Genomic DNA, 20,925 nt, shown 5'->3' on the forward strand with positions numbered 1-20,925 from the left:
TATCCAGTGGGCAGATTCCAGCTATGCACCTCCTGCTGTCTAGAAATCCCCATGCCTCCTAACAGGTACCATGGGAAGCTGACACACACACACACACACACACACACACACACGGCTCTTCAGGGAGAGGGGGAGAGGGGCAGGAAAAGGGAGCAGAGAATGAAGGAGCAAATGAGATAGGAGGTGGGCTTTAATTATATTACAAAGAAATGTAACTGGTTCCTAGATGTTCATGTTCACCCATCCTTTTGGTTTGTGGGTTTTAAAAACAGGAAGTTGACTCACTATATATATTTAAAGTATACTTATTTTAATAAGTCCGCAGGAACACAGACTGCTTGAACTGACAAAGGAATTCTGGGAAAGTCCCCTCATTGTCAGGACCCTGGTCTTGTCCACCTACAGAGAGCAGGAGCTGGACAAGGTAGCTCCAAGACCCACCCGGAAGGTCCAGTGGGGCAGGATTCTAAGCGGGGTTTCTTGAGCTACAAGCAGAGAGCAGAGAGACAACTCACCTTCACAGATACGAAACACCTACTATGTCCAAGGCACAGTGCCAGAGGACACATGAGTTGAGGGCAGAGGTCAAGGTATAAAAAGCTGACTCCAAACACTGAACAGATACATGTATGTAAAGAGCAGCCCCGACACACTACAGGAGTCTGGGGCAGCCTCTTTGGTGCCGGGAGGTCACACAGGGGCAGTGCATGGGAACCGTCAGACCCGATGGGGACTCTGAAGGCAGGCAGGGCTCAGAAGTGGAAAGGGAGAGCACCACAGGCAAGGGATGGATGTGAACAGACGAGCAGAGGCAGAACCATGCCTGGGAGGGTCCCTGACTGATGGGGTGTCTTAGGGAGGGATGGGCTCGGGTCGCATCCTGAAGGCCCCTCCACACCTGCACCCTCGGAGTAGCACTCGTTACTCATCTGACCTATAGGTGCCAGATGTGTTTGGTCCTTTGGATACAGCACCATCGAGGGGTCTCTACTCTGGGGCTATGTCATATAGATCATGGGGGTCTGCATCTGGTGGCCTCTGGGGACAGCTCTCCCTAAACCCTGAGGACAAGGCTATGGGGCCTAGAAGAGCTCTGAAACTGGATACAAATCCTCCGGGACAGATAACCACCCCAGGCTATCACCACCAGCCCACAGCAGGTGAAGCTGGAGGCCTCTGGGCCTGTGGGCAAAGAGCCCCAGGCCCTGGCTGTCCCCCACATACCCTCACAGCCCTCCCTCACTGACCTCCATGATGTCTTTAATGATTGGGGTCCACCGCGAGAGCTGGTAGGTCTGCTCGCTGATGCGCTCCTTCCGCTCTGGCTTGCTCCTGCGGCGCAGTGTGGACTGAGTGCAAACACACGTGACATTAGATGGAGTCAGGGGTCATCTGGGCCCCTGCGACTTTGCTGGCCCTTCGAAATTGCTCCTGAGGACTCCCTTCAGAGAGTCAGCACTGGCAGAGTACGAAGTGGGAGGGGTTTTCCTGGAAAAGTCCAGCGTGTGCCCCTTGGGCTTTTGCCCAAGAACTTGGAGCAAACTTGGTTCTTTAAAGCCAGGAAAAATGGCAAATGTGGGCCAAATATATAAGTGTCATTCAAAAAACTCCTTGTAGTGGGGTCCCTGGGTGGCTCAGTCAGTGAAGCATCTGATTCTTGGTTTCAGCTCAGGTCAGGATCTCAGGGTCATGGGATTGAGCCCTGCGTTGGGCTCTGTGCTCAGTGGGGAGTCTGCTTGAGATTCCCTCTCCTGGGACGCCTGGGTGGCTCAATCAGTTAGGCATCTACCTTTGGCTCAGGTCTTGATCCCAGGGTCCTGGGATCAAGTCCCATATGAGGCTCCTTGCTCAATGGGGGGACAGCTTCTCCCTCTGCCTGTCACCCCCCCGCCCCCGCTTGTGTGCTCGCTCACTCTAACAAATTAAGTCTTTAAAAAAAAAAAGAGACAGAGATTCCCTCTCCCACTCCCTCTGCCTCTGTCCCTCCCCCCACTGGTGCATGCATTCTCTCTCTCTCCCCATTTCTCTAAAGTAAATACATAAAATCTTTAAAAAAAAAATCCTGGTAGTTAAAAACATAGTTTGCTTCAGTTATAGGAGAAAAGACTGTTTTGGGTAGGACTTGGTCTTTGATTTTGCTTTGACAGTCTGGGTGCATGAGTAAACCATCTCCATTCCCATTTGGGTGCCTCTTGTGAAAAAGAATCTAAAAACACCAAACTACCTCCAGTTCTAGGTCCCTGGTCTGGGCTCAGGGACAAAGTTTTTGACTCTAATATTCCAAAAGAAGTACATTTGCAACTCCAGCTTTATAGCACCACTGTGTGAACAACTCCCCATAGGAAGAAAGTATAGAGTGAGGTTCCTAGCAGAGAGATCTGAAGAGTGCTTGGGCCTCTTCCTTGAGTTCTGGAGCCCCCCCGACCCCCAGCCTCTTCTAGAGCATGCGGTGGGGTCGGGCTTCCCAGACAGCCTGCCCTGGCCTGGTTCTGAATCATCACCAGTGAAGAACCAAGTGGCAAACCTGCTTGATGCTAACTAAGCATTGTGCTCTCACCCTCAGAGAAGATGCTGGACGTGGGTGTGCAAAGGCAGAGCCAGACTGACCTCAAGACACAGAGAATGAAGCCAGCGTGACTCCTGTTTGAGGCTGGTGCAGACACAGCTCAGCTTTAATGACTCTGTGCAGATCTTGGTTCTGGGAGTAACACTTCTATTTTATTACATCTCTCTATACCTTTATTCCTCTGATTTTATGTTTTTTCTTTCTCAATGTTGAGTGTATGTATCATAAGCCACCTTAAGTAAATTGGGAGAAAAGATAAGACACGCCAGCTTCTCTTCTGCCTCTCCCTCCCCATATGCAAGGCTGGCGCCTTACATCAGTGACGATGGGCACCCCCAGGTGCGCCATGTTGGTGATGATCTCGCTGTCCTCTGGGGGGATCTGGGCGTGCTGGATCAGTTTATTCAGGTTCTCCTCAGTGATGCCTGCGAGAACAAAACCCCTGGTCACCACACCCAACCACCATGCATCACACACTCAGAAGCAGAACCAGTCGCCTGAGGGGGGACAGTGCCCCTTCTCAGGGTTAGTAGAAATGAATCTTCACCACATCAACTTTACTGTAAGATGAGGACAAAATCAGCATTTTGATTCCACTCTAGCCACTCTGTCCCAGGCTTTGACCACCAGCAACTGCCCCATTATGGTCTATATTTCCACCTGTCTCCTGCTTCTCAGCCATCCCTGCCCACCCCCACCCACATCGAAGTCAAGAGTCTCAGTGTCCATCTCCTGCACAATGGACACTTATGGGCAACTATAATGTGGGTAAAAATCAGTTATTTAAAGGCAGAGTTACCCATGTGATGCCAGTATCTGGCAGACATGCTCTCACAAACTGGCTTTGCAGTCAGTGGCCTCTCCCCGCTCCCACCCGTCTCTTCCAGAGATGCCACACCTTTATTACCTCTAGAATTAATTGCCTCTAGTTGCAACTCATTTGCTTACATTTCCCCAAATGTAAAGAGCCCCTGGGATCTCCGTATTAAATATCCTTTCCGGGGCGCCTGGGTGGCTCAGTCGTTAGGTGTCTGCCTTCGGCTCAGGTCATGATCCCAGGGTCCTGGGATCGAGCCCCGCATCGGGCTCCCTGCTCTGTGGGAAGCCTGCTTCTCCCTCTCCCACTCCCCCTGCTTGTGTTCCCTCTCTCGCTGTGTATCTCTGTCAAATAAATAGATAAAATCTTAAAAAAAAAATATCCTTTCCATGTCTCCTAAACTACTTTTCTACGTTGCCTTCTCTCTCCCACCTGCCTCACTTGCCCAAGGATGGGCCTCTCCGCTCTTCTCCATCCCACCATTCCTACCATTCTTCAAGAAGATGTAGAGAAGGATGATGCGGATTTTGTCGTAAGTGCTGACATTTGCATCCAGCAGAATGGGGACGATGGCTCTCATGGGGTCCTTGATCTTCTCCCCTTCAGCATCTGTGCCCATGGCCAGGTCCTGCAGAAAACACACCACACTGGCCCCATCCCTGGCGATGGTCTGGATGGATGGGAACTATTAGACAACTGGTGGTCTGTAAACGGGATTTGCCACTTGGCTGGGGAAGGTCCTATGTAGGGGCTTCTGCTCTCACAATGCCCCGTAATCAGCACTGGTGTCATCAGCATTGTTTTATATAGCGTCAGTGAAAAGTGATGACAGCCCCAGGGTTCACTTTGCAAAAACAGAAACCACCATGATTTTTTTGCCATCTTGTTTGAAGGTAGGCTGCTCCCTCCGGGTGAGTGCCCGTGTAGCTGTGCTGACTCCGTGGGTCAAGATTCAATCCTGGTGGGTCCTCTAGAGGTACAAAGCCCTGCTGAGGGATCGGGGCTGAAAGGGTTGCCTTCCCACACATGAAAAGCTTTGGCATTTTAAGGGGCCACTGCCTGGCTAGACTCTTCCCATGTGCTCCCGCTTGGCGCTGAAGGCCATGTTTTTTGAGTTTTGAGCTACTCTATGTTTTTGACCTGTTTTTAATCTTCCAACCACTTTCAGGGCGAGGAGAAAAACAAGGGCTCCCAAACTTGCAAATCCAACCCAGAAAGATGAAGGAGGAAAGAGGGGCTGGCAAAAGAGGGAGGATGAGAGAGAGCACAGTGACGGCCCCGACTTCACGACTCAGGGAAGAGTCATATCCACTGTAGAGAGGCCAGAGACGGTGGCACATCAGCCTCAGGAAACCATGAACCGTTCACTCTGTTCTCAGAGACCAATGGCTGCAACTCCCCCTGGAGCCCAGACAGGGCTTGCCTGAAGGTTCCCTCCTCTAAAGACCCCATGAGTCCATAACCATCATGGTCTCGAGTTCATGGTCTGTCCAGGTCGAGGAAGGTGGGTGCCCCCAGGCCCCTTCACCTCTCAGAGCTACCACCATCCTCAACAGACATTTGTGCAGTGGGACCTGAGTCTAATACTCTCTAAAGGTCCAATCAAATATAACAAGTTCAACAAATACTATGGAGCACTTCTGAAAAAATGTATGCTTTGAAGGATTCACCCCGACGGCATTTTTACTGATATAGGGATTTTCCAGACAGTCCAGTTCTTTTGCCAAGATCGCCCATGAAACTGATGGACTTCTGCAGGGTCACTTCCCCTTAGAAGAGCGTCAATGAATCAGGACAGGTCTGACAAACCCAAGCTGGCCTGTCACATCACGCCAGAAGATGCAAATCTTAGCTTCACACTGAGAACCTGAGCCATTCTTTCTCACTGCGGCTTCACACTTGCTTAATGCCCTCCCTTGCCTTGGAAGCTGACCCTAGCTGAGGAATGTTCTCACACTTGGAGAATGGAGGGCCAGGATTAGTGACTCCACACAACACTCCTGGAAAATGTGGCAGCATTGTTATTTCCTTTTGCTGATGAGGAAAATAAAGCAGAAATAGGCACATCAAACAATCAACAGAATTCAAATCCCAAACTGCTGACTTTCAGTCCTAATCGTGATCAGGGAGGCTGTGGGTGCGTTTCTGACATGCTACTGCACTAGCTTTTCTCAGCATCTAGGTCTCCAAAGCTGGTGTGGTCACAGCAGGAGAAGAATACACTCAGAATATAAAACTCAGCCAGCCTTGTCAGTGTAGGGCTCAGAGATCCATGTATCTCTCTTCAGACATTCCAAGGAGCCAGTAGAAAGTCAGACATGCAAAATCCAAATGACACAGCATTCCAGACCAATCTAGTCCCTACCATTGAGAGTGGAAGTGCATTGATTGGCTCCAGAGTTGAGACAACGTGATCTAGTAGACTTCTATATCCTATGATTCTGCGGGATGTTCAAGGTCAGATGTTACCATTCAGCTGGGTCAGTGGGCATGGCAGAAAGAGAAGGAAAAGGTCCTACCTGCTCCACTCGGCAGAGTTTATCCACGGTGCCTTGGTAATGCTTCATGCAGTCTTCGGCCAGGTGCAGGTGAGTCGAATACTGGGAAAAAGCAGAGAGTGTGTAATCAAGAAATCACTCGCTCACAAGAAATCACTCATGCAACATCTACTGAGCTCCTACAACGTATAAACACTGTGCAATGCCACGAGGAGATTCCAGCCTCATAAAGGAGATAAAACATGCTTTCCAGCAGGAACACAAATATCATGACAGAAAATTCTGTGTGTCAAAAGAGAGGAACAAATCGCATTCCTAAAGGAGGCAAGTGGAGGGAGGAATCCTTTATGAGGGTAGGGTGATACAATGGTTCTACAATGTGTCCAAGAATTCTTTGATACCCCTCCTTCTAGGAGGTGGAGCTTAATCCCCCCGCCCCCAACCCACACACCGAGTGTTGGTTGGATTCAGTGACTTGCTTCTAACAGAGTGTGGAGGACATGATGTAGGACATCCCAGGTCAGGACAGAAAAGGCACTGTGACTTCCTCCTGGCTCTCTCCCTCAGGTCACTCACTCTGGAGGAGGCCAGCTGCCCTGTCATGAGCACATTCAAGCAGCCCAGGGGAGAGGCTCATGAGGTGAGGAATTGAAGGATAAAGAGAGAAAAGGATGAAGAGGAGAAAAGAAAGTCATAGGAAGTAAGTTACCCAGCCTCACAGCTTTTCCTAATAAAACTGGAAGTTGATTAAAAACTTGTGGATTTCAATGTATCAGTCAGTACAGAGGGGCTCTGAGAGGTCTTACTGCAACTGTTTATACTCAAGATTCAAACCCATCATTTGGGATGGTTGTACCTTACTGAGCTCTTTCTGGTACTGGGGCATCTTCTTCAGCATCTGGGACAGGTCCCGCATGGTAGTCTACAAGGGGAAGGAAAACACATGGTCTCACTCCAATGGTCCTGACCTAGGAGGCTTTGCAAGGGTGGGAGGCACAGAGCAGGACAGGAGCCAGCACCAGACTTCCCGAGTGCATGCTCAGAAACTCTCGAATCTATTAAGCCCGAGATCACCATGGGTTTAGATTTCCAGGCCTCTGGTTCAAAAAATTATTGATCCAAATACCGTAACCATCTTATAGGTGGGGAACTGAACTCCAAAGGGTAGCAATTATGTTTTATTTATTGGACTAGAAAGTTACTGAGAGCAGAATTCTTGCCAGGAAAGAGCAATTTTTCTTCCCCATGCTGCTTTTCTGCATACTCAGCTCAAGCAGTCTTGAAATTGAGTTCACATTTCATCCCAGCAGAAAGGCTACAGTTGTTAGACAGGTAGAAAGAAGGAAGAAGCTGGGAAAGGGCTGGGATGTGCACCCTGACAGGTGAAAGTTTACTTGCTAACTGTGTGACCCACCTAATTCCACTCTTAGCCAGCAAAAAATTTATTGAATTACTACTATATACCAGATGAGGTGCTAGAGAGACAAGAACAGAACAAACAAAAAAGAGAGCTTCTTGCCTTTGAGGAGCTACCATCTAGCAGAGGAGCCATTCTGACTGAGATGATTAGTGTTCTTCAGGAAATCACAAGTGTGGCTGCATAGGTGCATAGAGGCACCTCACTAGTCTAGGGGGGAGTAGGGAAGGTTTCCCTGAGAAAATGATGACTGAGCCAAAGGACCAGGACTTCACAAGGCAAGGCCTAGGCAAGGAAGTCAGGCATGGCTGGAGCAAGGTGGTGGGTACAAGCAGGTGGGGGGCAGACCTGAGAGTCTGGGGAGCCTGATGGCCTGGTGCTATAAGGTGTGTCCATGAGTGAGTGAGACTTCTACTGGGAACAGAGTCACCAAATGGTTTTAAGCAAGCTTAAAATACAATCAGAGCTGTATTTGCCTTGACCACGATGGGTAAACCACCTCTGATGAACCCATGTCAGGGTAAGGAGAGGATCAGTAAGTTATGAATTCTAATTCCACCACAAGCTAAAAAAGGTTTTCAGTTCTTCTGGCTTAAACTGAATTATGATCTAAAACAGTAAATATTAATCTTCAGGGTAACAAAATGAAGATCTCTATAAACATCAAAAGATGAGGGCTCCGATCTCAATCTTGACTGCAAAAATAAGACAAAATGATATTAGATGAAGAGGTGACAATAAGCCCCTAACTCATTAGTCCTGTGCCATGGAGGCACCCTGCCAACCAGCTCCCAGAAAGAAGACAGAATTAGCCTAAAGGACATTGGAGCTCTAGTATGCATTTACCTTCTCTCCAGTATTCATTCTCTTGCTGGAAGAAAAATCTTTCAGAGAACGGGTGACTTCCCTAGAAGACAGAAGGAGGCAGCTAAGTTTCACAGCAACGCCTCGGGCCTCCATGTGGACGCTACAGAAGTGGTGCGAGATTCTTCCTTTAGGAATATGTGGCAACTTTTCCTGCCAGTAAGGTATGCAGTTAAAAGTGATTTGTGAAGAAGAGAGAGAGGGATACATCATTTTCCTAACTAATATTCTAAACCAAGGTCTCCAGAGGGGGGTGTACAGGATGATTTGAGAGAAGAAATTATTAGTACATCTATTTATGTTTACTTTACTCCATCCTTCTTAAATTTATGCTTTTGTATATACTGTAAAACATATATATTACTACAATTAACTATATAGTAAATTCATAAATAAACTTGCGTATTGGAAATGTGAAGCAACATTTTCCTAAGGTTGAGTGATCCAAAAAGTTTGGGGCCACTTTATGAACAACTGAACTATCCAAGACTGTGTTATTTTCCCACTCTTCCTTGTGAATTTACTGAGGATATCACCAACTCAATGTAGCAGACAGAAAGTCTTTCTGCAAGGGGCACCTGGGTGGCTCAGTCATTAAGCGTCTGCCTTTGGCTCAGGTCATGATCCCAGGGTCCTAGGATCGAGCCCCGCATCGGGCTCCCCGCTCCGCAGGCCTGTTTCTCCCTCTCCCACTCCCCCTACTTGTGTTCCCTCTCTTGCTGTGTCTGTCTCTGTCAAATAAATAACTAAAATCTTAAAAAAAGAATGTCTTTCTGCAAAAGCAGAATTTTCATTTATAGCTTAATTCAGGTGTTAGGGGCACCTGAATGGCTCATTTGGTTAAGCATCTGCCTTTGGCTCGGGTCATGGTCTTGGGAGTCCTGGGGTCAAGCCCTGGTGCCAGTCTGGGGGGGGGGTCCCTGCTTAGCAGGGAGTCTGCTTCTCCCTGTGCCTCTGCCCCTTCCCCCCCGATTGTGCACACACTCTCTCAAATAAACAAAATCTAAAAAAAAAAAAAATTGGGGGTGACTGGGTGGCTCAGTCGTTAAGCGTCTGCCTTCAGCTCAGGTCATGATCCGGGGTCCTGGGATTGAGCCCCACATCGGGCTCCCTGCTCAGCGGAAGCCTGCTTCTCCCTCTCCCACTCCCTCTGCTTGTGTTCCCTCTCTCATTGTCTCTCTGTCAAATAAATAAAAAGATCTTTATAAAAAAAAAAAAGAAAGGGGCACCTCTTGTCTGCCTTTGGCTCAGGTCATGGTCCCAGGGTCCTGGGATCGAGCCCCGCATCGGGCTCCCTGCTCGGTGGGGAGCCTGCTTTTCCCTCTCCCATTCCCCTGCTTGTGTTCCCTCTCTCACTGTGTCTCTATCAAATAAATAAATGAAATCTTAAAAAAAAAAGTTCAGGTGTTATAAACATTTTGAAACATCTTCAGAGCAAGGTACGGTTCTATATATACACATCAGCTCTTGCTTGGAAATTTTAGGGATGACAATAGTGGAAGAAGATGACACACAGGCTATATAAAAGAAAATCGAATTGATGCAGTGTAATCTGGATCTTTCAATGGAAGGAACTGGCTTTATTTATTTATAAGTAGGCTTTATGTCTAACGTGGGGCTTGAACTCACGACCCTTAGATCAAGAGTTTCGTGTCTACTGACCTAGCCAGCCAGACACCCCAGGCACTGGCTTTAAACATTTAGTGTTTACAAAGCATTTCCTGAGAGCTACCGATGTTTTCTAAAAATACTAAGAGCCACCTGAACACAGAGTGGACCTTCTCACTTGGTGAAGTTGGTGTCCCTCGAGCTGAGATTAGAAGGGCTTCATCATCACCGGTTATCACGTGGGTGAATTCATCCACTGAGCAGCTCTGTGCTAGTTGCCCAGAGTGTGCACATGAGCAACTGCCATCTGGAGAAAAAGTTTGGCCTGTACTCTGGGGCGAGCCCTGGAGCTGGGGTGGTGGGGGTGGCTGGGGTCCCTGGGGAGAGGTGGGGGCAAGGGGCTCTTACTGGGACACTTCCGCGATGTGCTTGTGGCGCAGGGCTATCCAGAGGTCATCATCCTCGTCCAGGAGCACCTCCTTCACCCGTGCCTCTCCAATGCCACTTGTCTCGTACCTAGAGAGGAGGCATCCCCACAAAATTCATCCAACCGCCCCGCCGATTTGTAACAGATGAGAGCTTACGGGCCTCAGCAGAGAGATGTTCTCACGGATGATTCTACCACAGGCCTGCGGCCACCTGAGGGGTCACTGTCCGTAGCAGGTTTGCTGGATCAGCACCTGACACAGCAGCAGTTTCTCGGGCAGGGAGAGACCCAGAGTCAATGTTTTAAAATCTGCAGGGGCAGCCGGTATGTACTCAAGTCGGGATACAGGTGTGTTCAGAGCTACTTGTAAGGGAAAGTCAAAGATCACGCTTGCTCCTTCCTGGGAAGGACCAGGATACCATCCTCAAACATGTGGTACCTAAATTTTCAGTTTTAAAATCAGGTACCTGCAACAGGCCCTCAGCATATTTTTACATGTGAAATCACGAACATCTAAGGGAAAGCAAGAATTACAAGTACCAACAGGGAGGAAAACTGACATTCAGTCACATTTTTAGAACCTTAGTTTTGAAACCACATGAGAACAATACAGTCTGTTTCCAAAAAAAGAAAAATTAGTTTTTAGAAACTGAGTTTCGGGTGATTGTTACCAAGAAAAATATTGTTTATAATGAAGAAAACAGCTCCTTTGCAAATAAAGTAAGAAACTTCTGTTGATATATTTTATTATATTTCATGACCTATAAATAAGAAGTTTTAACTCCGAATAAGATATGCATACACATGTGCGCACAAAGACACACACACACACACACACACACACACACACACACCCCCAACATATGAACCCCTCGAGCAGGCTCTGAGCTGAGGTGACATGAGCCGTGAACTAAAGATCTAAAGTTCTTGTTCTCCCCAAACAGGCACGAGCTCCTGGCTGCTGATGCCACATAGATTTGGGAACTCACAGAAAAGCTTGCAGGTTTATTAGCAAGACTCTATCAATGCATCTGCTTTCCCTGGGATGAAAGACATCCTTTTTCTTAGGTCAGAGGTGCATTTGGTTTGCTTGCAAAGGTGTACCGGGTCTGTACACTTACTTGTATACATCATTTTCAATGGGCAGCAGGTCATAGCTCATAGCCTGAAAAGTCAATTCATGAAGCACGGGGGAGCTGGGGTCGAAGCCGCGGTCCAGGATCAGGAGCTGGGAGCGCGCCTTGTCTGGGCCCTGGAAGGACAGACACAGGGAAGGCTTTCACAAGCCACCCATACAACTCCAGCCTCTCCCACTGGTGCAGCTGCCCCTCCTGTAAAAGCAGCCCCAGGAAGTGACCTCTGAGATAAAACCTACTAAAATAGCACTGACTAGTTCATTTGCTGCTTGACAGGAACACCAGTAAACACCAAGCAAAAATCCAGTATGTCTATTTCCTAATGAGGGTCCTTTAAAGTAGATCCAAAACTGTGGCTGAGGTCCAGAGTGAGCTTATGAAGGAGAGCACCACCTGGGTTTGTTATAAATAGGGTGACCCACCATCCAGTCTGCCTGGGACCCAGGGGGTTCCCAGGACCTGGGACTTTTAGTTTTAAAATTATGATAGTGATAGAACAGTTCTGTCCTGATTGCAGCGGGGGTTATGTGAATCTTTACTTGTGATGAAATTGCACAGAACCATCCACACATGCGAGTACACATACAAACTAGTCAAATGTGATAAGGGCTGGAGATTGTGCCAGTATCAATTTTCTGGTTTTCATACTGTACTTACCATTGAGGGTGTTCCCAGGATGCAGGACTTTCAGTGCTAACACTGGGAAAGTCCCAGCAAACAGACACAGGTTGGGCACCCTGGCTACACGGAGCAGAATCTGTATCTCCCCCACCCAAGGGCTCGAGCATCTCACTGAAGGCCAATGTGTAGGACAGTGACACTCATGCACACTCTGTGAGCAACAGAACCCAGCTGTCCCCAGGACTGCCATACAAACACTGTGGTCACTTGGCGAGAGAGCCACGTGGACCAACTCCAGACTTACCTCGCCCATTGTTGGGTCATCGGCTTTGTAGGCATCGAGCTTGTCCTGGATTAGCTGAGCCAGCAAAGCATTGTCCTTGTATTCCCTGACAAAGGAGGAGTGACACAGGGTGAACTGGCCATGCACCCACCCGACGGCACTGACTGTCCTCAGGGTGGAAGGCAGGAAGTGCAAGGAGGGTCAGGGGAGATAAGCTTCACCTGTATTCTTCTTTTACACGGAGGATATATTCATGTAATACACATATAATTTAAAATGACAAATAAAACACTTTGCTCAGTGCCTGGAACATAAATGATTTTCTAGTTCCTTTTAAAAAAAAAAATCCAGGGGCACCTGGGTGGCTCAGTCATTAAGCATCTGCCTTCAGCTCAGGTCATGATCCCCAGGGTCCTGGGATCGAGCCCTGCATCGGGCTCCCTGCTCACTGGGGAGTCTGCTTCTCCCTCTCCCACTCCCCCTGCTTGTTCCCTCTCTCACTGTGCCTCTCTCTGTCAAATAAATAAATAACAACTTAAAAAAAAAATCCAAACGGATATAGAGGCAGTCTTTCCCACTGGCTTCAGAAAAACCACCACACTTCAGCAGAGGGTCCTGGCCATCCACTCTCCTCCCATGATCAGGTTGTCTGAGCCTCAACCCACCCGATTCTCACTTCCCTCAATTGAAATCCTCTTGGGTCTTGTTTTGTGTTGTTGGCAGGTGACACTTCTGCTGGTAGAGCCAGAAAGATGTAAGTGAGAGCCGGGGGACCTTTCCCCTTGGCCAGGCCTGACAGCACTTCCCGGGGCTCCTCCCAACTGTATAGAGTGTGTGGCTGCTGCCTGTCACCTGGCCAGGCTCAGTGCTGAAGCAGCTCCGTTCCCATTCCACTCCCTCCACGAATGAACTCCAAGCTCTCCCGATCCTGTCAGGAGATATGGCCTGGCCCCCATTTCTTAATTTCCACCGGGCTTTTGTCAGCGAATACCAATAATAGAGGGAGGGGCTTTTCCATGGCTGTACATTCCAGCAGACAAGGAGTCAGTAAGGACAGGCCGCCACAATGGTCCTCGGCACCACCAGTTCAGGCCCTTCCCTCCCCCTGCAGCAGCCACCCCCCGGGTCTCCCTGATTCACTGCTGCTCTCACTCCCCCATGCAAATTCCCCCAAAGGTCCCCAGTGATAACCACTGAACAACATAATCCCAAGCCTGGCCTCCAAGGCCTCCAGGAATGGCTTCAGATTGGGCCCACTGAATTGCCCTCCAGAGACGCCCCACAGCCCTCCACAGTCACTCTGCCAGAATGCCAATCCTCCTCAAATTTGCCCTTTGCTTTCCCAACTCCAAACTTCTATTCATCTCAACGGCAAGAGCCAACTGTCCACACAAAGTACCCTGTGCTCCTCATCGGTCTACTGAGATCTGAAACTGCCCTTTAAGACCTTGTTCAAATGTCACCTCTGGTCTGAAGCCCTTCTTGACCCCTCGGCTCAAAGGGCCCTCTCCCGACTCTGGATGTCCAGGCCCTTGTCCTGTGCTAAGGCACTGGTCTTGTAGGCCCTGTAGTTTAGGTATGCACAGCTTATGCACACATGTGTCAGTATGCATGTTACCCACACTTCTAGATCAAGGGCTTCTAAGCGCCGGGGTTGTGCCTTCAAGGTAAGTACTCTCTCTCCAGCACTAAGCACATAGCAGATAAGTAATAAGTGAATGACTTTATAAAATCCAGGGAATATGTCCTTTGGAGAATTATCCTTGTATTTTATCTTACTCCAGAATACCTTCTACAAAGACGGTATTTGTTTTGAAAGGTTAGAAAGAGCTAAAAATCCACAGGAAGCCTGGATTGTGGTTACACAGGGGTTCACATTTAGCTATTCAGTAATTGAATATATATATTTCATGCCCTTTTCTGGATGCATTATTACATTTCACAATAAAATTTAAAGACTATCAAAAACACTGGAAGAACGATTATAATACAAGATACTTAAATCTTGACCCTCTTGAGACAACCGCCAGAGGAATCTCAAGACAAAAGGAAGCTACTCGCCCGGTGAGCACATGGAGGCCACTGAAGGCAGACTGGCGCGCTGCCTTACCCCCGATACCGCACAGCTGGGTACTCCTTCAGGGTGGCACACAGAGTTGCAATCTGCTCTGCCAGGCGCTCCAGTATAGGATTCTTCATCTGAGCCTTGTGGGGACTGTAGAAGCTCTGGAAAGAGTCCGCAGAGTCCAAGGAATACACCTGAGAAGGAAAAGAAACAAGAAAAAAAATTATATAATATATATCATGTTTGCATCCAGAATGGTGAACCGTTGGGGAATTTTCTCCAACCTTGGTAGTGAGTCTATAAAACATATTCTCATTTATTCTACAAATATGTCCTGGGTGTCTGTGGCAGGCCGGGCATTGTGCTAAACACTTGGGAACTATCAGTGACCAAAACATGACTGTCCTCGAGGAGTGTACAATCTTACAAAAGAATAACATAACCATAAACAATAAGCATAATGAAAAGTAAACTATATGATATGTGAGAAACTGGTTTAAGTGTATGAGAACAGGACAGAGCAGGGAAAGAATGCCTGGAGGGCAGCCGGGAGGGAGGACAGCAGGCCTCCTTGAGAAGGTGATGTACGAGCAAGGGCTTCAAGGAGGTGAGGAGTTTCTCACCAGCAGGAGACTTCCACATGGAGGCAATAGCTAGAGGCAAGGCCCTGAGGCAGGCATGTGCTCAGAGTGTCTGATGAACAATGAGGAGGCCAGAAGAACAGGAGAGGAGGTTAGTATAAAACCTTCTAGGCCATTATAAGTTTAGGTTTTTATAAGTAAGGGACAAGCTGGAAATCATCTGTGACTGGGGCAGATAAAGGAGCTTTTTATGGATTTAATAATTTCCTATCTTCAGTAATACACTGTCAGTATTTTTCTTCTTATTCTAGAAGTTTAAAATTTCCTCTTAAATTACCTAGTCTATCAGCTATCAGTATTTTCTCAGAATCTCACTTTTGTCAACTACCCTGATCTTCTAGAAAACCTGTGGTTTAAAAAAAAAAAGTTTATTACTTTTTAAAAATATATGAAATGTAATCTGGTTGAATATACTAAAGTTGTGTTTTGTTAAATCCAGGTAGGCTCACACAGAGAAAAAAATTCCTGCCTTTAAAGCTGGAAACAGCCTTGACGTTAAGTGCTAAGGGAAAGACACTGTCTTTAAGCGTTCACACTGTATGTTCTCCATCCCTCCTTACCCAAGAACAGGTCACTCTCTATGTCTAGAAGCTAATCTATAAAGATGCCATAAGCCACAGTCAACTTTTACAAAATGCCTAAGAGTTCTGTTAGTTTTGTTTCTTATTTGCCAGGAGAAGACATGTTAACCGATCTTACAAAATGAAGATATAAATTTTGTACGCTCTCTCACAATCAGCTTCACCTTTACTGGCTTAAAAGCCTAGTTTTTTTCCCAAGGGGAGAGGTTTGTCGCCACGCTCCAGCAACTGAAGTGTTAACAGCCACTGACGAAGGCTACCATCTGCTCCTCCAGCAGAGCGTGAGGGAGGTGATCTCTGCACAAAACCAGTCTCCTGTGCAGCAGATGGGTGTTGTCTGATCCCTTCCCCTGCTCTCCTTCCCTGCTCTTTCTGGACTGGCTACCTTTGGTTATTCAAGGAGTCAGCCAGTAGAAGTGAACACTGTGAGCAAGGATGAAATGCACACAGAGAAAGGCGTGAGGGCTTTAAAAAAAAAAAAAGTCAGAAATAACTAGAGAGTAAGATGAGGGCCTCCGGCAGAGCATAAGGAACACTTGTTTCCATTCCATCAACGTCCATTCAGCAATTGAGAATACGATGTCTTCCTCCCCCACTCTGCTTACTGCACCCCTGTCAGGACCTGCCAGAGCTCCTTACGGAGCAGCGAGGATGCAAACTTTCTACACACTCCCCACTCAGCCGCACCTGGGACTCGTAGGGAAGGAACGCAATGTTGATTTCCGTCAGAGTTTTGATGACTTTGGCTGCCCGAGATTTCACCAGCTCATTAAACAGGGCATCTGGACAAGCTGCAAGAAGCACAAAAGGAGGCAAGTTTTCCCATCCATTTCAACAGTTGCGCACATCTGGGGGATTTTCTATTTTATTAGGAGTTTAAGAAGGCAACTAGAAAGTTCGTCCCATCCTAGAATATCCCCAATCTCTAGAGTACAAAAGGAATGTAAAACCACCTAAAAGGCCCTCAACATCTAACAGAAGCAAATGGCAAAAAAGATACTGAGATACTGAGAGCTAATAAGCTAATAAAACTACTTTCTGATATCAAGGAAAGGAAAAAACCCAAGGGATGAGGAAAAGGCCTGTGATACGAACAGACACCACACATCTGACAAGTTTATGAAAAATGCAATAAGGAAAAGTGACACCACTGGCAAGGTGGTGCAGGCATTTCTCTGGGACACCTGCAGGAGCTCGGCTGCACAAGAGACCCACTTGATGGGGAAACTGGGACTGCCAGGGGCTCTCCCGGGCCAGACAAATGGGTTTGCATTCTCAGAAATGCATTTTTGGTTTATTATTACTAATGTCACCTCTCTGCTCCTTTTTTATGCATATTCAAATAGTATACAATTACTCTTTGCAAGAACCTTTCCCATTTTCTCAGTGGTGAGCTCTGTGGGGCTTTCCCTAAAGAGAAGAATGGTGGGAGCACTGCTGTTGCTGAAGTTTTAAGCTAGCCAGCTCGACTCCTCTCTCTTTGCTATTAACAAAACTGACCAAGACGATTCTGCACTAGGCTCCATGTGCAAAACCTCCACAAAATAAGAAAGTGAATTCCAGGACAATGATGCAGTTTCCGTCTGCTACCATCACCGCCAGACTGGACTATTTTTGTAGTTGAAAAACTGATGGAAATACAACAGCTTATGGTGATACCTGGAAGTCTATACAGTGAAACATCAAAGCTAGCACTGGAAAATTATTCTCAGCATTAAACCCTCTAGTCCTTAGAAGAGATGCTATTTTTCATCAGGAAGGACGGCATGACCGAGTAGGTTTGTCTTTGTATGTGTTTATTTTTGTCTCTTATGCAATTTATCTTCTGAAGAGAGTATAAAAGCTCAGGAGAAACATGGCAACAACCCATTTCTTCCCTACTGATCAGCCTTGCTGTGCAGAAACACTAACCTGGAAGGACAGGGGTGGCACCTGCCAGCTCTACTTACAGTCCGTGAAGAAGACGTGCGCAGCCCGGTACTTAGCGGTTGGTGGGTCCTTAAAGTCACCGATGAGAGAGTGGACAGACTGTAGAGGAAAAAAAGAGGGAACTGAATCCAGTTCTAGAAGCAAATGGGACCTATACCCGAACTGGGTTAAATCCAAGCTGCTTGTGCAAAATAGCAGGGGATTTTTAATGTACAATTCATGTTTGCCCATAACGGAGTTCTGAAGACTTAAAATTAGGATTGTTTCAGACTTTAGATGAACAAAGCCTTCTTAGCTCATTCCGGAAGACAGAGTCTGTTCTTTGGAGCCACTATAACTTGGGTTCCTGAGAAGATATTCACAGAAGAGGAAACGGGTCAAATACTTTCCAGGAAACTCACACTGATGAAGTTCTGGCAACTTCAGATGTAAGCCAGTTTTCAAAAGTGAAAAGAAAGGGAATGGAAAACTGAAGGGAATTTATACAGATTAAGAGACCTAAGAAAACTATCGACCAAATGCAAGGAGGTGCATCTTGTCTGGATACAGACTTGAACCAACCTCCCAAAATGTTAAGACAGGTAATTTTCAACACAACCTGGATATGATGATATAGACCCAAAAGTATAAAATGCCAGAGTTCTGAAGGTGGGTCACTAATTAGACACAGTGGATCTCCTCCCTAGAGAAGGAGTGCAAGAGGGGGGAATTAGACTGACCCGGGCCTGGCCTTCTGGACAGCGGTGGTATTTCAGAGAGCTTAATGCACTCTCACTCCACACTGAACCCTTCCTTCCCTGTTTGTGGATTGCACGCTTAATCAGAGCAGTGTGTTAAATGCGCACTTAACCTAGAAATGTCAGACACTGCCCCACAGACGCCAGGCCGGCACGTACAACCTCAGCCAAAGCTCCTCTGGGGGTGGGACTTGCCTTCTCAGACGGAGTGATGAGATACACAGCCTCCAGGCTGGGGAGTGGCTCTCTGCGCTTGTTGATGTCTTCCACAACTAGACAACAAACAGCAACCCACAATCAATAAGAAAACAGAACCAGTGATCATAGATCTAGAAATAATCTAGACAGGCCCCCTTCAGACTGCTGCAGGTGAAAATCTATGGGGCGAGGGTTGGAAATCACTTGCCCCTTCCTTGGAGTTACCACATTCCACTGCCTCACAATGCTCAAGAGGTTAGAAAACCTGAAATTTTATCACACTAAGTATTTCCCTTTTCAGTTTAAGGAAACCCCTTGATCTCATGGTTAAAAATGGAAAATCCTACCTCTTTCTGTCACCAACAGTCTTTTACCCCTTCCTTCGGTTTTTCTCACCTGTCCTAAATAATCCCAATTCCTTTAGAATTTCCAGGTGGAGTTTATCAACAATTGGATAGTTTTTATCATTTTCTTCTGTATGTCACATGAAGATATTCCAAACATGCCCTCTATATAACTCAGTCCTTCCCAATAGTTCAAAGACTAAACATTATATTTTGTTAAACCACAAGCATTTGGTTTGCTTGTTTCTTTTACAGTTATATCAGCTACTTCACCTGGGAAGAAGAGCTTCTGGGATAATCCTCACCTTACCAGCTGCCTGATAAAGCTTAGGGTACTCTATCTCTGCTGTACCGTCCTCTGGTCCAGAGAGAATAGCACAATCACTTGGTGCCATTCTTCCCATGCAGAGGATTTAAGCAAATACAAGTATCACTTTAGGATGATACCTTGTAACATTTATAAAGACTTTTCACCCCAAATAATGTTCAAATACCAAAATCCTTCAACCACCTACTTTACCAGTAGTTATAGATTTCTGAATTTCATATACAAACAATACTTCCCCCAAAATGTTTTGGGGGTTCCACATAGGAATTGCTAACTTTTCAATTTTGCCAAGCAAAGGGACCTTTTTTAGAACGCACCTTTGGGAGTAGGGAAAAGTCTGTGTGCAGCAGGGGAAGAGCTGAACCTTCATCTACCACAGGGAGCTAAAAGATAATATCTGCCATCAATGAATCCAAAGATAATAGGCTAAGTATTTATCTAGAAATATCAAAAGGATAAACAGAAGAAAGAGCAGACCCTGAGGGAGAAAGGAGTGGGGGCCAGGATGCTGCTGCTTCTTCCTTAGAAGTTCCTTAGCTCCATTTGGCTCTATCCCCCCTTAACTTTTGTGCATTTTTTGCTTTGAGAGAGGAAAAAAATAGCTTTAAAAATTCAATGAAGAGGGACGCCTAGGTGGCTCAGTCAGTTAAGTGACCAACTCAGGTTGTGGTCTCAGGGTCCAGGGGTGGAGCCACATTGGGCTCCTCACTCAATAGGGAGTCTGTTTGGGATTGGCTCTCTCTCTCTCTCTCTCTCTCTCTCTCTGAAATAAATAAATAAATAAATCTTAAAAAAAATGAAGAAAATAACTTTGTAATCTCAAAACAGGGGCAAGCCCAGTCTTCGCTCACTGAATGACAAGGAGTCACAGTAAAAACTATGTACTCTCATTTATAGGACTAGGTTTCTGGTGACAGATATACTGCATTTGGAAAAGTGTTTTTAAAAATGAAGGACTTGGGGTGCCTGGGTGGCTCAGTCAGTTGGGTGACTGCCTTCGGCTCAGGTCATGATCCCAGGGTCCTGAGATCGAGCCCCACATCGGGCTCCCTGCTGAGTGGGGAGCCTCTTCTCCCTCTCCCACTTCCCTTGCTTGTGCTTGCTCTCTGTCAAATAAATAAATAAATCTTAAAAAAAATTTAAAGTAAAAATGAAGGACTCATTCCAAGGTGTGATTATACCCCCCAAATTATTACATATATATTCATATGTATATATTTCACATAGAATTTAATCAATAAGAAAATCCATGATATATTATCACCATAATTTCACAATTTAAAAACATTTTAACACCAAATAATAGGAAAGACATAATCTTAGAATAAAGGACAAACCGTTGAATTAAATTCATTTAGCTTAATGAAATCTCAACCCTCCTAGTTCTTCCTCCCATGGTTGTGGTTTGGTAGTAATTTTGATAAAGACCAGCAACAGTCTGCAAGCCACACATCATATGAAGTCTCCAGGGGAAAAAAATTAGGAAGTGAATTGCAACAGGTGTGTTCCACCCAACATTTTTTTTTTCAGAGGAAAAATAAAGGTTAACTTCCTTGTTTGAAACAATAGCTCAGAAGGTATTGCCTTTCAATCTTCTGAGATAACTCAGAAGAGAATGTTATTCCAAAGATTAAAATACAGGATCCCTCTTGAAAGGAGCCCCTGAGTAACACAAGAGCTACACACAAATGTGAATAAGAGCTCAAGGACAGGAGCCAGAGGTCTGAGTCCTAGTCTCAGATGTGAGACACTGGCCAGTGACCTTGAGCAGGTGACTTAACTTTTTTAAAAAGCCTATTTGTTGCGAAATTATAACACACAGTCCAAAGAGTGAATAACACATAAACATACAAATAATTACAAAT

The 20,925-nt window shown here is 46.4% G+C and overlaps 1 protein-coding gene across 4 annotated transcripts in view; it reads right to left on the reverse strand.

Moving 5' to 3' along the window:
- STXBP1 (syntaxin binding protein 1) overlaps positions 1 to 20,925 on the reverse strand; it is a 69,956-nt gene that overhangs the window by 12,819 nt on the left and 36,212 nt on the right. For all 4 annotated transcript variants that reach the window (XM_035723599.1, XM_027615357.2, XM_035723600.1 and 1 more), the window contains exons 4-16: positions 18,386 to 18,462; positions 17,474 to 17,552; positions 16,212 to 16,315; positions 14,348 to 14,496; positions 12,259 to 12,343; positions 11,319 to 11,449; positions 10,179 to 10,286; positions 8,145 to 8,205; positions 6,738 to 6,803; positions 5,903 to 5,983; positions 3,873 to 4,011; positions 2,882 to 2,991; positions 1,248 to 1,349 (exon numbers count right to left, since the gene is read on the reverse strand). In XM_035723599.1, the coding sequence (XP_035579492.1) occupies positions 1,248 to 1,349; positions 2,882 to 2,991; positions 3,873 to 4,011; positions 5,903 to 5,983; positions 6,738 to 6,803; positions 8,145 to 8,205; positions 10,179 to 10,286; positions 11,319 to 11,449; positions 12,259 to 12,343; positions 14,348 to 14,496; positions 16,212 to 16,315; positions 17,474 to 17,552; positions 18,386 to 18,462 (1,292 nt within the window). The remainder of the gene's footprint in view (positions 1 to 1,247; positions 1,350 to 2,881; positions 2,992 to 3,872; positions 4,012 to 5,902; positions 5,984 to 6,737; positions 6,804 to 8,144; positions 8,206 to 10,178; positions 10,287 to 11,318; positions 11,450 to 12,258; positions 12,344 to 14,347; positions 14,497 to 16,211; positions 16,316 to 17,473; positions 17,553 to 18,385; positions 18,463 to 20,925) is intronic.

This window comes from Zalophus californianus, chromosome 13 (assembly GCF_009762305.2).
Source record: "Zalophus californianus isolate mZalCal1 chromosome 13, mZalCal1.pri.v2, whole genome shotgun sequence".
Taxonomy (NCBI): domain Eukaryota; kingdom Metazoa; phylum Chordata; class Mammalia; order Carnivora; family Otariidae; genus Zalophus; species Zalophus californianus.